Here is a 14,111-nt window from a genome sequence, read left to right on the forward strand (position 1 = left end):
ATTATTTTATTTATATATATGTGTATATATTTTTTCTCTTTGAATGATGGTTGTTATCTTTTTGTTTTTATAGCCCTGATGAAGACCTGAAAATCAGGTCGAAACGTCGGCATAAATAAATATTTTTTTGTTTATTTATGTTGTTCCTTTGCAGACCGCACCCCCCCGACCATCTTCTCCAATCAGTAATCTACGGTCAACTATCTACACCTCAATAATAATAAATTTATTTATAGTAGTTGTAAATGTTTTTTAGTTGGTTTCAAATTGAACATTTTTTAAAAACAGTACAACAAAAACAATAAAATCAAATCATGTGAATAAGATACATAAATAAAACAATATAAAATAAACATTAATAGAAAATAAATATGTAAAATAAAAATAACATATTGGTATATTCATATTGACATATTTTTATTATACATTAATATTATTGAATATACATTTATAAAGTTCATTAATATTTTTAATATACTCAAATTATTCAATTTGAGGACATGTATGTTTATGTATTTTCATGTATACTTGTTTTTGCATATCTTTACAGACAGACGGTATGATCTGACCAGGGATGTAGTTATCCCACTGATTATTCTCTTGTCATTAGCTATCACTGCATTTCTCTGTTATCGGCTTTTCTGGTAAGTATTGATATTTGGTATATCTACTTATTTATAATGATGAGTTAACCGTTGACCATGGATATATATTGTAATATTCAAAAATTATTTAAAGTAAATAAAAGGAATTTTATATAGTTTTTACTTATTCTGATTTCTAAAGTATAGTTTTGAAGATGACAAGGTCAAATAAAAAGATTAAATATTAAATAACTATGAAAATTTTTATTTTATTATATATAATATTATAGACTCTTAATCTCAGGGCGGGTTTCTAAGCAATCAGAACACTTATCTTTACTAACACTTTTACAATTATATTGTAATATCCTCTTGTATGAGTGAATAGCTATTTTTATATATAAATGATTTTAGTTATGTTTTTATTTTATGTATCAACGCTAAATATTGTTCATAATTTTTGTTGAACCAAAAAGCAAGTTAACTAATTTTCATGGTCTATAATAAATATGTTACTCAAAACAAAGCCAAGATGGCAGCAGGATTCCTTCCAAAAATCCGTTAAATCGCGGCCATGTTGAGCAGATTCAAATATTTTAAAAACTTTATTTTAACTTCCCTTCATAATTGAAATTACAATACATTTAAGGAAAAAATAGAAATTAAGAATAAGTATTAAAGAAAATTATTCATAGAGGAAATTATAAGAAAAAAACTCAAAACCGTAGTGCTACAATCGATGTTGAGAACTAACAACGAGAGAAGGGGAAGGAAGAAAACTTGGTTTTTGATCATTAGTTGCTAAGGCGTGGGCGGCAAATTATGTTTCCTGGATGAGAAGGTTATCATTATCGTTATCATTATCTCTTGTCCAGCTTAAGGGTGGACATCTTGAAAAAGGAGACATCGATAGAGAATGAGTCACCCACGAAGAATAAAGGATTCTTTGTTTGGATCGCCAAACAACATACTTCGGTGGATGAGAAGCCAGTTGAAAACTTTTAAAGAACCAAGGTTTCGTTTCATCAGTGTTTGTTTACTGAAAGATTGCCCACAGTCAGTGTTAGTTTGTTGAGAAAATCATCAAAAGAAGATTGTGAAATTGGTTAGTTTTGTTATACCTAAATTTAAATACATGTGTAAAAGAGATATTAATTTAATTAAGTATTAATAGTAAAAGTGTCTGTTTCTGATTGCCTAGAAACCCGCCCTGAGATTAAACTATACCTTAAATATGAGAATTAAGTTTAAAATTATAAAGTTCCCCTTTATTTTTTATAATTAATTTATAAATATTACAATATGCTGAACAACACTAACCAATTTATGCTCTTCTATGATGACTGGTGGTTTTTTATGACTTCTATTTCAAAAACTAACACTGTCTTCAAACAAAGCATTTGATTCTCTATAGTTTTCAACACATCACTTCCCCGCGATCCAAAAACAAAGAGTCACTTTAACTCTTTGGATGATTCTAGATATCTTCTTTTTAAAAGATGTCTACCACTAAGAGAGACAAAGGATGATTCTAGATGTCTTCTTTTTATAAGATGTCTTCCAGTGAGAGTAGAAAAATGGATGTCCAGGAAAAGTTATCCTCTTCCCGCGCCTAAACAAAGAAAGATCTCGAAACCAAACGTCCTGTCTCTAGGTGTTCCATGTAAACATTAATTGTAGCACAACAGTTTTGAGTTTTTGCATATGATTTTCTACATAAATATTTTTCTTTATTATTTACTTATTCTTATCTAGATTGTTGTCGTTTGTGACTGATTTTAACCCACCAGCGGAATTTAAACTTCTTACGTTCCACGTTCCTATAATTAAATCTCTAATTTTCAATTTGCGCCATGAATATCCCCTGAAGCACTCCCCACCCGGAGACCTGAACGGGGGGCTAGTTCTACTCCGGATAATGAGCGTTTTACCTCAGTACGATCCATGACTGTTTTGTGAACTAAAAAATATGTGAGTAGGGCGTTCAATCCTACATCACACCCTCCAGCAAGAGGCGCTCTCATTGTTGGTCAGCGAGTCCATTGGACTTAGCCGAGAGGAACTTCCAATGAATTTCCACCGACCATCCCCAACCGTGGGACGCTCCACTAGGCGGTAATGAGTCCGCGCGAGGCAAGAATTACCGCTTACTATAAGGGATGAACAGCGTCTTAAGGTTTTCGAAAATAAAGTATTACGCAAAATATTCGGACCAAAAAAGGATGAATTAACAGGAGAATTTAGAAGATTACACAACGCTGAATTAAGGGACCTATACCCGGTAAATATAATTGCGGCGTGTAAGATGGGCATGTAAGGTTGTAGAGCTTAGTAACGAGCGGATTCCTAAAATGTTAATAAACACTCAACCACTGGGTAAACGTTTGGGGGATAGACCGAAACGTAGATGGGAGGATTGCGTTAAAACTGATTTAATTGGAATTGGGAATTGGGTTTGGAGGGGCATCACTGGAAGGATGTATGCAGAGAGCGTTTGGTGGTATCGGCATCGAACCTTTGGGTTCTTTAGGCCTTTATTATTATTATTTACTTATTCTTGACTTCTATTTTTTTTTAAATGTATTGTATTTTCAAATATGATGGGAAGATAAACAAAGTTTAAAATGTTTGAATTTGCTCAACTTGGCCGCGATTTAACTGACTTCGTGAGGACACGCGCCGCCATCTTTTTTTTTTAATCACGATCTTTTCCACTCCATATTTGACTGAATAAAATTGGTTAGCTTGTTTTATTTTATTTAATATAACAAATAAACAAAATTGAAACGATATATAAAATCAAAACATATTAAAAACCAATTATATATAAAAATATCTATTTACCTAATAAAAGAGGATATTACAATATATATATATAAAATGGGAAGAAGATGGTTGAGGGTGCGGTTAGTGAAGAACAAATAAGTAAAAGCTTATATATTACTGCCAACGTTTCGGTCAGCATTTCAAGCTTTCATCAGGCCTAAGAACTAAAAAAAAAAAAGATAACCAATGAATAAAAGCATAAAAATTTATTGGTTTTATTTATTTTAATACAGTTATAAATATCATAAATAAATAATATAAAAAATAAATAAATGAAGAACTGGGTTTTACTAAAAAATGTGATCAGTAAATTTATAAATTGTCTCTGTTTTGTTAATATAATGATACATTTCAAAATGCTAGCACAACCAAGAATTGGCGCAGAAGGAGGAGAGAAAATGATGTGGCAAGAGCTCTAGAAGAGTCACAGCTTCCTGTTGTGGGCTCTTCACAGCCAGCGACAACTTGGATTGCATCATATCGAGGTAACAATTATCCTTTATTTTCATTTATTTTTATTTTTATTTTATTCCTTTAGTCCTTTATTTTTATTTATTACATAGGATATATCATTTATAACTTCTTCAACATAAACTTCACTCATTCTGTCTTTTTAATTCCTCACCTAATTTAATTCAACAATGTAATGAATATAAGAGATGGGCAAAAATTAGCTATAGTTGAAACTAATATCTAATGTTGCCATGGATACGACCCTTATTCATGAATGAACCATTGATAAATAAATATCGTATCCATGGCAATTTTAGCTATAGCTTTATGAATGAATGAAGATTTATGAATGAATCATTGATAAATAAATATCGTATCCATGGCAATTTTAGCTATCAGTTTCAACTATGCCCATCTCTGATAAATATACTAGTTGGAGTTCTTAGACTAACATTTATTTTCATAAAATTAAGAAATCAAATATAAATACAAGTTTAAAATACTGTTTTTTTATGCTTATTATGGGTGTTATCACAATTTATTATGGGAAACAATCCCTGGTTTGTCTGCAGATATAAATTCAATTTAATAAACTCTGTTTTAGCTACCTTTACAATTGTTTACTATAGATTACCTTTAGCACTGTCTCTTGTATCAGGGATGAAACTAACACTAGTCCATAGCAACACCATTTTTTCTGTCACAAAAAAAATATATATATTATGTAATAATTATAAATTATTAAAATAAAATAAATTGAAATTTTATATTTTTAACTTAAATTCTGATATCTAAAAGATAGCTTGGGTTCAAATTAAAAACTTTAATATTAAATAAATAATAGAATTTTATTTAAATTTTATAAAAGATTCTTAATCTCAGGACGGGTTTCTAGGCAATCAGAAACAGACACTTTTACTATTAACACTTAATTAAATTAATATCTATTTTACACCTGTATTTAAATTTAGGTATAACAAAACTAACCAATTTCACAATCTTCTTTTGATGATTCTTGGTATCTTCTTTTCTATAACGCTATGTCCTACCGTCAAAAATGTCTTCTAGTCCTTCCAAAAAGCTATGTCTCTCTCACAACAATGGTTTCCAATCCTTCCCGCTTCCAGCCGACGGACGTCCTCTCCACCAGGCAATCCAAACTCAGAGTCCCTTAGTCTTCTTGGGTGATTCTTGGTTGTCCTCTTTTTTCAAGATGTCCACCCTTACTGGACAGAAATTGATGAGGACCTCCTCATCCTGGAAACATCATTTCCCAATCGCACCCAAACAACGAATGAATGCCAAAAACCAAAACTTGCCTCGATGTTCCATGTAAACATCGATTGTCGCACAACAGTTAGGGATTTTTGCAAATGATTTACTTACTGAATATTATTCTTTAGCACTATTTGACTTCTATTTTTTCTTAAATTTACTGTATTTCAATTAAAATAGTTTTTATGATATTTGAATCTGCTCAACATGGCTTTGATTCAACGGACTTTTTGAAGGATACGTACCGCCATCTTGGTTTTGTTTTGAATCACGAATTTATTATAGACAATGAAAATTGGTTAGCTTGCTTTTTAGTTCAACAAAACAAATGAACAATATTAAAATGATACATAAAATAAAACATATTAAAAACCCTTAATACATCAAAATATACTATTTACTCAAAAAGAGCATATTACAATATATAGTAATAATAAGTGGTAATAATAAATCACTGTAATAGTCTCTTCAACACTTGGCTTCATGTTCAAGGGAGTAAGTGCAACTGTCTTGAGAACCTTTTTTCTTCGTCCACCGTTGAGCCAAGAGTACCTTTAAGTAATCACAGCACAATGTTATAATTTGAGAATGGGTCTATTTTCTCATATTTGATTAAATATTTTATGAAGGGGCTTTTTGAAAATGAAGATATAAAAACCTCTTCCCCAGAGTAAAAAAAAAACAATTGCTTGTTCAAAAATAATAATAGCCGGAGTTGTTTTCTGTTTTACTGTAGACATGAGTCAGCCCTCTGGGGTCTACCCAGCCTCATTTAGTGGGTACCCTTAATTGGGTAAAAACCTGGTGGTCGAGCGTGATTCTGACCAAATCACCTCCTTGCACAACCATTGGTCTAGTAACAGTACCTCCGTACTAAGTACTGCACCCCTGACAGTTGTAGCGGTATAGTTTTTTTTTAAATATATAAACTAGAATATCTTATCTTTATTAAAAGAAATAATTAACTCTCTAATATTATATAATGACTATAAAACAAAAAAGTCAAGATTTGATAAAATAACACAAGAAAGTCACTCACTATAGCTGGAAGAATAGAAACTTGTTGATATGCGTATATCAAACAAAAACAGATGTCTCCAAATCTCTTCCGAAATGGCCACCATCAACCAAATGTTGAATTACTAGCGACAATGTGGTGGGTGAGGACCACTCACAAGACAGTACTCCAAAGAATCGGAGGCTAAACAATTGTGGTGAGCTAGTGGGTAGTTGAATCTGGTGCCTCAGAAAATTCACAGTTGACTGACCCTTGTGTCTAGGCCCTAATCTTACTGTGCTTGGTATTGAGGTTTTTATAAACATGCAAAGTCTATGTATACAGATGCCTCATAATAACGATGTATATTTACACAATAAAAAATCTCCTTAATTTATGTAAAGAGTTCAAAATAAATTTTAATTACAAAAGACGAAACAACCAATTGGAAAGTAAAGGAGAATAAAGAAAGTTAAATTAAAAATAAATAAAATTTTGGGCTTTAACAATGTGGATGTCATTAAAAATGGATTTTACAAGTCAGTTCTAAAAGCTATCACATCCAAAATAGTCAATTAAGAAAATTTTTGGAGATAAGTATACTTGTTCTTGTTGTGGCTCTAGGCATCCGCATTGTGTTGCATATGGCTGAGTAGAAACAGTATTCACTGTTTACACCATTGCTGCATGCCTGTCTATCGTTATAGTGACCAAAATGAAGCCTTGTTGAAAGGCTTTAACAATTAAATGCACAAAGAAAGTACATTTTGATGTGAAAAGTTATAATAAGCCTCCTAGCAAAAATTGACTTTATTATAAAATATACAATACTCAATTTAGAATAATTAATAAGGTTTAATTTATTAATTAAATTAAATACATTTCGTAACATGAGCTGAATCTTCAGATTTGAAACTATGTTATATTTCTAATTCTCTATTAAATCAATTTAGAAAAATAATAATTGAATGAATTAGCTATTTTGTATTATTTTAAGCGGACATATTTGTAAAAATATCTTATTTTACAGTGTTTGGTACAGTTGAAAGGAGCGGACCACCATGTCTCCTTCTGCCCGTCGGCCCTCCACCGTACGAAGAAGCTCTCAAACATAAAGTCATCCTAAGCAGTTATCATCCCCCCTTAGTCCATAATACTCCACTTTAATAAGTCTTCCTTAACTACATATCTTCAATTTTTATTTTAAAATTATTTTTATCTTTTTGTCTTTTCTATGTCTATTCAAATCTTTCTTGCAAGCCTAGTAAGCACTAGGTGACACTAGATAAGATTTTATAAATGTTTTACTAGCAAAGAATATTACAAAAGTATCGTTCACCTTAAGCTTTACCTGAACCTTTTACTTATAATAGTTACCATTTAAATTATTTATTTTTATTCCAATTTTAATAATGGAAAATGATAGTTTGCATTATTTAAAGAATCGAGAGTATTTTGTCCGGGAAGAGGTAAGGTGTATTTTATTCATATATACAATGAAACTCATCTTAAATGAATATCACAGGGGAATGATAAGTCATCCGATTATTAGAAGTGTCTATTTATGAGAAAAAAAAAAAATGTTTTTGTAATAAACAAACTTGATTAAAATCATAAAACAGCATAAAATGACACGTGAATTTGGAAAATGCAACAAATTGCACAAATAGAGTTTGTAGTGATTTTATTTTTTATAGTAGTACATGTATACTTACATACAATATATTCCTACTTGTATGTAAATGATTTAACAAGATATAACAAATAAGTAATTACATTTGAGTAAACTGTGATTTTTGTAAATTCTTTTGTTTGGCCGGTGCCTCTAAACGTTTGCGTAACGATGGCAAATTCATGCATGCACAAATGCGGGTTATTTGGCTCGGCTTGGAGTTGGTCTGAATTCATAGGGCGCTTATGTTTTTATTTGTTTTCAGTTTACATTGATTTAAAACTACCAACTGATAAATATTTTTGCTCTCCGTGTTTTAATTAATTAAAGAATTTCCCCGAACTTCGGATTCAATTATTAACTCTTGTTTAAGGTTGTATATTTTAAATTTCTATTATTCATTGTTAATACATTGTTTCAAATCTTATTAACTTTATCAGTTTATTTTTGACTTAACATAGCACAAATATATATTTATGATGACATTATATGTCTAGGTAATTAAAACATTTCTGATAAAAATTCTTGAACGAATGTTGAATGTTATATAGTACTATTGTTGCTTCTTTTGTTTACCAAGCATTTGTACAAATCTTGGATTTGCAACAAGTGGCAAACGTGTAGATCCAGTCTAACTTATTAAGCCGTCTCATCACAGTTGAAATTATCTTAATTTTTTTCGATGAGTCACTGACATATAGAATAGAAAACGCTACTTTGAAACAGTAAAATGATTTGTTTACATTCATAAACGTCTGAGAAATTACTTTAACAGGTGAGCAGGCAACATGGTTACAGCTACCATCTGCCATTTCAAGAAATTTTTTTTCATCACTCTGGTAAAGAAAGACTGTTTCGAAACAGAAAGGAAAAAATGTATCCAAATTATTGAAATTAACTTAACATAAATGATATGGTTGGAAAAAGTAAGATGATTTGGCACAAAATTGGAAATATCTTGTTTTTATAAAAGCAAACATTAAAAGTAACAATTAAAGATTTTGTACTGAATAAAAATTTAATTGGTAAAAATAAACAAAAAAATGTTTTTGTTGACCCACGTTATAAAAAAAAAAAAAAAATGGAAATTGAAATTGTCAAATCTTGGGAATAATAAGTTTAGTGTTCTAAATAATGTATATTGGTTGCAACTGTTTAGATTTTTCAAAAATCGTAACAAGCTACTTTTATAGATAAAATAATTGAAAATTATGATTGTTTATTTCTCTTCGGCTATAATCATCTTCATTTTTTAATATTTTAATTATCTAACTAAGTATTGTAAAATGTTATTTATAAGAAAACTCCATAGAATAGGACTTTACCTAAAAAGTTATATTTATTGAAATTCACTGATTTTCTCGAAGAAATTTCTGCATAAAAACAACCTTATCTTACTAACCATCTCATATCTCCAAGTTTTGAGTAGGTCAGTGAGATCGTTTTGAAATTATCACTATTTTAAGACCAAAATTATGAACAAAACATTTTTATTTTTCTGTTGCTATAATATTTCATATTTGAATAACATATATAAATTTTGTTCATGTCAAGAATACAACAGTTTAACAAAAGAGAATGGAGCAGTTATAGGATCAGGAAAAATCATGCGGTATCGGCATTTCCCGTTCAAATCGGATATATCTGTTTTTCCTTTTTTCTCCCTCAGTTATTCATAAATTTCTTTAATATTTTGAAAACTTTTCTTTACTATACATTCCATGTATAGGTAAGTAAAAGTAAAAATAGCTGTATTCATTATTAACTCATTAGAAAGTAAATTTAAATAAAATGTGTCTTTCTTGTAGTTACTTGTTAAGAATATAAATCTTCCAGCTGTGTAATTTTCAATTTTAAATAGTAAATATAAGTTTATGTTTCTTCATGATATCTATATCATTAAATAGAATATCTTCTATGGCATTGTTGGGAGATAACTAGGGATGGTCAATTTACATTTAAGTGTGATTGAAATTTTTATTTAAATCATATCTCGATGTACTTACTAATATCTGATAAATAATACATTTTAACTTAAGTCCCTAACTAGTAGCCTATGTCCTCAGTGATAATAGTCCAAGAGCCCAAGAGAAGAAAAAAAAACATTTATTTCACCCCAATTTTTTATTACTTTAAGGCTATAATATATATGCTATGCTATAATATAATATTATAAACTATATATATTTATGAGTCAAAATTGATGACTCAGCCAACCATACTTTAGGGAGAATAATGAGGGCTGCTCCGAAGACAAAAAATTCATTTATAGTAATTTTAAGTAAAAGAAAAAAATGTACGTTATTTCCTTCAGAAAATGTTTCAGTATTTCGTACAATTTTTTGTGCATTTAGATATACATAATAATTTTTCAATGGTTTGTATATTAAAGTTTAATTTTTTTAACTTTAAATGAAAATAAATAACACTTATTTATTCAGAGTTATATGTATATGAGTCATCTTTTGATAATAATAATCAGACATTCAGTTCTATGAATATTTGACAGAATACTACATTTCCGTTTAAAATTTACTTTCTTTATTCCTATTAAAGGAGATATCAAGAAAACAAATTATTTGATAGCGTATATTATTGGAATTGTATATTGTATAGGTTCAAAATCATTTAATCAAATTTCAGGAGTTAGGTTTCTTTTTTTTTCTTATTGTCAGTTTTGTAGTTAAAACTTGTTTTATTTTTTTTTTCTCTTATGGTGTCTACTGATAAATAAAAATAATACTTGTCTGCATAAAAAAAAAATCATTTTAATCTATAAATATGCAACAATTTGTTAACATGAAAAAATAAAAATTAATTAAATCATTGCTTAAAAGAACAGTATCTGATTATTAAATGATTAATAAATTATAATTTATACACTTGATACATAATGTTTGTATTACCTTATTATATTAAGCATTATTATTCTTAAATAAAATCCTGAAAAAAAATGTATATTTATGAAATTTATTTTAGGTGAAAGCAAATCTGTTAATTTTAAAAGCAAAATTATTTTAACAATTTAAATAAAACAAAATATTCAAGTTTAGGATAAAATGCCATCATAATCAAATTACCATGTTATGTTTATAAACAAAAGGTTTATCAAGATGGCTGTGATTATATGGGGTTGGTTACTCCATGGCCCTCTAAATCAAAATCCCTACCTTATATTCTGTCCTACCAATATTATTTATTCATTATAATTTTTTTTTTTTGTAGAATTTAATATGTCTAATTTATATTATTTAGGTTAAAAATTTAATTTGTGTCACTCTAGCATTTTACTTCTTCAATAATATTTATATTATGTACTTTCATATCAGTTCGTAAATTACATATATAATTAAAATTTGTAGTAATATATCATTTTATGTTTGTAATTATTATCAATTTCAATTGTTTTTATTATTTTAGATTTTTTAAAGTCAAAATGATACTTGCAATTGAAACTATGGATAGATAAACCTGTTAACAAATTTTAATTTTTAATTTTTAGAGTTAAAATTACTCTGGTGTTGTTTAATTCTGTTTTTTAATTTTGATTCGTCTGTCCGATATATACCGTCGCAGGATTAATACAATTTAACTGATACATAACATTGCTTTTATCTTTATTGTTGGTGTATACTTTTGTAATAATCATGACCATCTTGATAAACCAATTATAACCTACTCCACCTTGAAAGTATGAATATGTAAGTATGTACTATAATGTGTAATTTAAATTTTTGTTCCTTTCATTTAATTTGGTGAAATAATTTTGCCTTTAAAATAAAAAAAAAAAAGTCAAATAGTTTACTCTTCATAAATAAGACAGGGTGGCTATATGAACATGAGATTGAAAGGGGGCCATGATTGAAAAGAAAAAGAAAGGTTTCGAAACCCCATTTTACACTTTATCAATTTAATTTCAAATTTCAATGTAATTGTAGGTTTTTATCTTTTTAGTATACTAAAAAATATTACATAGACAATAAATTAATATACATTGTATAATTTTCTAATATCAATCAAGGGTAAGAAGCCTAAGTTGTTTTGTTTTTTTACTAATATGATACACGACAATTGTTTTTTGAAAATATATTTTTCTCGATGTTAAATATTTTATAATTTTAATCGCCTTATAAATTTTTGTGGAATACTTCTGACAAGTTAGGCTTTGTAAACAAAACTGATTCTACTTAAACAGATGCACAGATATTTTGTAATAAATAGAATTAAATTTAAAGGAAAGAATTTTTTTAAAAAAAAAAGAAAAGAAGTATATTTTTTTACTGATAATTAAGTATTTTATATAATTTCATCACTAAGATTATTTATTTATTTTTTTTTGTTTTGGGATTGCTTCGTCAAAATTGTAAATATGAGAGTTTGTTAATAAAGAGGTATTTGAAAAATAGATTGTCCATCTTATACATGTAAAAAGTTTTACTAATAGATGTGTAAATTATCTGTACTTAGTTGTAAATAACACTTAGTTCATTACATTATTATGTAAATTTTTAGAACTATGTAATGAAACATACATATATGTTTTGTACTATATATTTTATCATTGTTTGAAATAAATGTTAAATTATATTTAAAATTAAACAACTATATTTATTACATCCATTAAATATACTCACTCAATTCTCATAACAGCAAATAGTTAAAAAAATTAAAGGTATGTTCAGTAATTTCAGACAAATCAGGATTTAGTGAAAAATAGAATACTGAACTATTATATTTTCTATATATAAGATGATGGTCAGGGTTGTGGTCAAAAGAGAAATAAAAATAGTTTACAACTATTTATTTTCCGACGTTTCTATAACATGATGTATAATCTGAATAAATAAAATAAAATTGATATATAATCTTCTTATATATCAATTTTTACGGTAAACTATATATGCATATATATTATATTTTCTATTCCGTGAATGAGGTTTAAATAACTAATCAGTATTGAACAAGATTTATTAACAAGATTCATGTATAATTTATTTGTAATTATTTACATTTTTTGAGATTCCTGTGTTTTTTTTTTCTTTGTCGAAATTTATTTGTATATAAGATTTTTTTTTTTTGTGAGATTGGTTAGCAATACATGATTATTAGAGGCATAGAACTACAAAATAAGATCCTATTATTAATTTTTGTATTGAAATTATTAAAATTAATTTACTAGATTATCAAGATGTGAAAGAATTTGATCTAAAAACAGTTAAATAACATAAATTATTAATCTATCAATTTGATAATTTTGGAGTTATATAAAGCTATATATTGTAATATTAAAAACATATTTAAAATTAAATAAAAAGAAAGTTAATAGTTTTATGTTATTCTCATATCTAAACTAAAGATTTGAAGATGACAAGGTGGTCAAATAAAAAGATTAAATATTAAACAAATATGTGAATTTTTATTTTATTATTTTAATATTATAGACTGTTAATCTCAGGGCAGGTTTCAAGGCAATCAGAACACTAATTTTTAATAAAACTTAATTTAAATTAATATCTCTTTTACAAATGTATTTAATTTTAGGTATTAAAACAAAACTAACTAATTTCTTAGAATCTTCTTTTCATGATTTTCTCAACAAACTAACACTGACTGTTGGCAATCTTTCAGTGTAAACTAACACTAATGAAACAAAGCATTGGTCCTCTAAAAGTTTTTTACTCACAATCCACTGAAGTGCGCTCTTTGGCGATCCAAACAAGGAGTCCCTTATTCTTCTTGGGTGACTCTTCGATGTCTTCTTTTTTTCAAGATGCCAACCACAGAGAGTAGCTAAAGGATCTTCAGGACATCCTGTCTCTCATCTATGTTATCCATCACCCGCCTAAGCAACATATGATCAAAAACAAAGGTTTCTTCCTTCCCTTTCCCTCATTGTTAGTTCTCAACATCGATTGTAGCACTATGGTTTTGAGTTTTTTACGATAATTTTCCTTAATACTTATTCTTAACTTCTATTTTTTCTTAAATATATTGTTATTTCAATTATGATGGGAGTTTAAAATAATGTTTTTAAAATATTTGAATCTGCTCAACATGGACGTGATTCAACGAACTTTTCGCTAGACATCCACCGCCATCTTCTTTGTTTTGAATAACGATCTTTCTACTCTATATATGACTGATCAAAATTGGTTAGCTTTCTTTTTTGATTTAACACAACAAATAAACAATATTTAATGTTGATATATAAAATAAAACCATAGCTAAAACCATTTATATGTATAAAAATAACTATTTTCTCATAAAAGAGGATATTACAATATATATATATATATTGTAATAA

General features: G+C 27.9%; 1 protein-coding gene across 1 annotated transcript in view; it reads left to right on the forward strand.

The window, feature by feature from the left end:
- The window catches only part of LOC106680146 (uncharacterized), a 24,074-nt gene extending 12,022 nt beyond the window's left edge, over nucleotides 1-12,052 (forward strand). Inside the window, exons 5-7 of the mRNA XM_014419654.2 lie at nucleotides 551-644; nucleotides 3,774-3,895; nucleotides 7,166-12,052. Coding sequence (XP_014275140.1) covers nucleotides 551-644; nucleotides 3,774-3,895; nucleotides 7,166-7,302 — 353 coding nt within the window. The 3' untranslated portion in view covers nucleotides 7,303-12,052. The remainder of the gene's footprint in view (nucleotides 1-550; nucleotides 645-3,773; nucleotides 3,896-7,165) is intronic.
- Nucleotides 12,053-14,111: the final 2,059 nt, after the last annotated feature.

This window comes from Halyomorpha halys, unplaced genomic scaffold (genome assembly GCF_000696795.3).
Source record: "Halyomorpha halys isolate HHAL.00 unplaced genomic scaffold, Hhal_1.1 Scaffold246.1, whole genome shotgun sequence".
Lineage (NCBI taxonomy): Eukaryota > Metazoa > Arthropoda > Insecta > Hemiptera > Pentatomidae > Halyomorpha > Halyomorpha halys.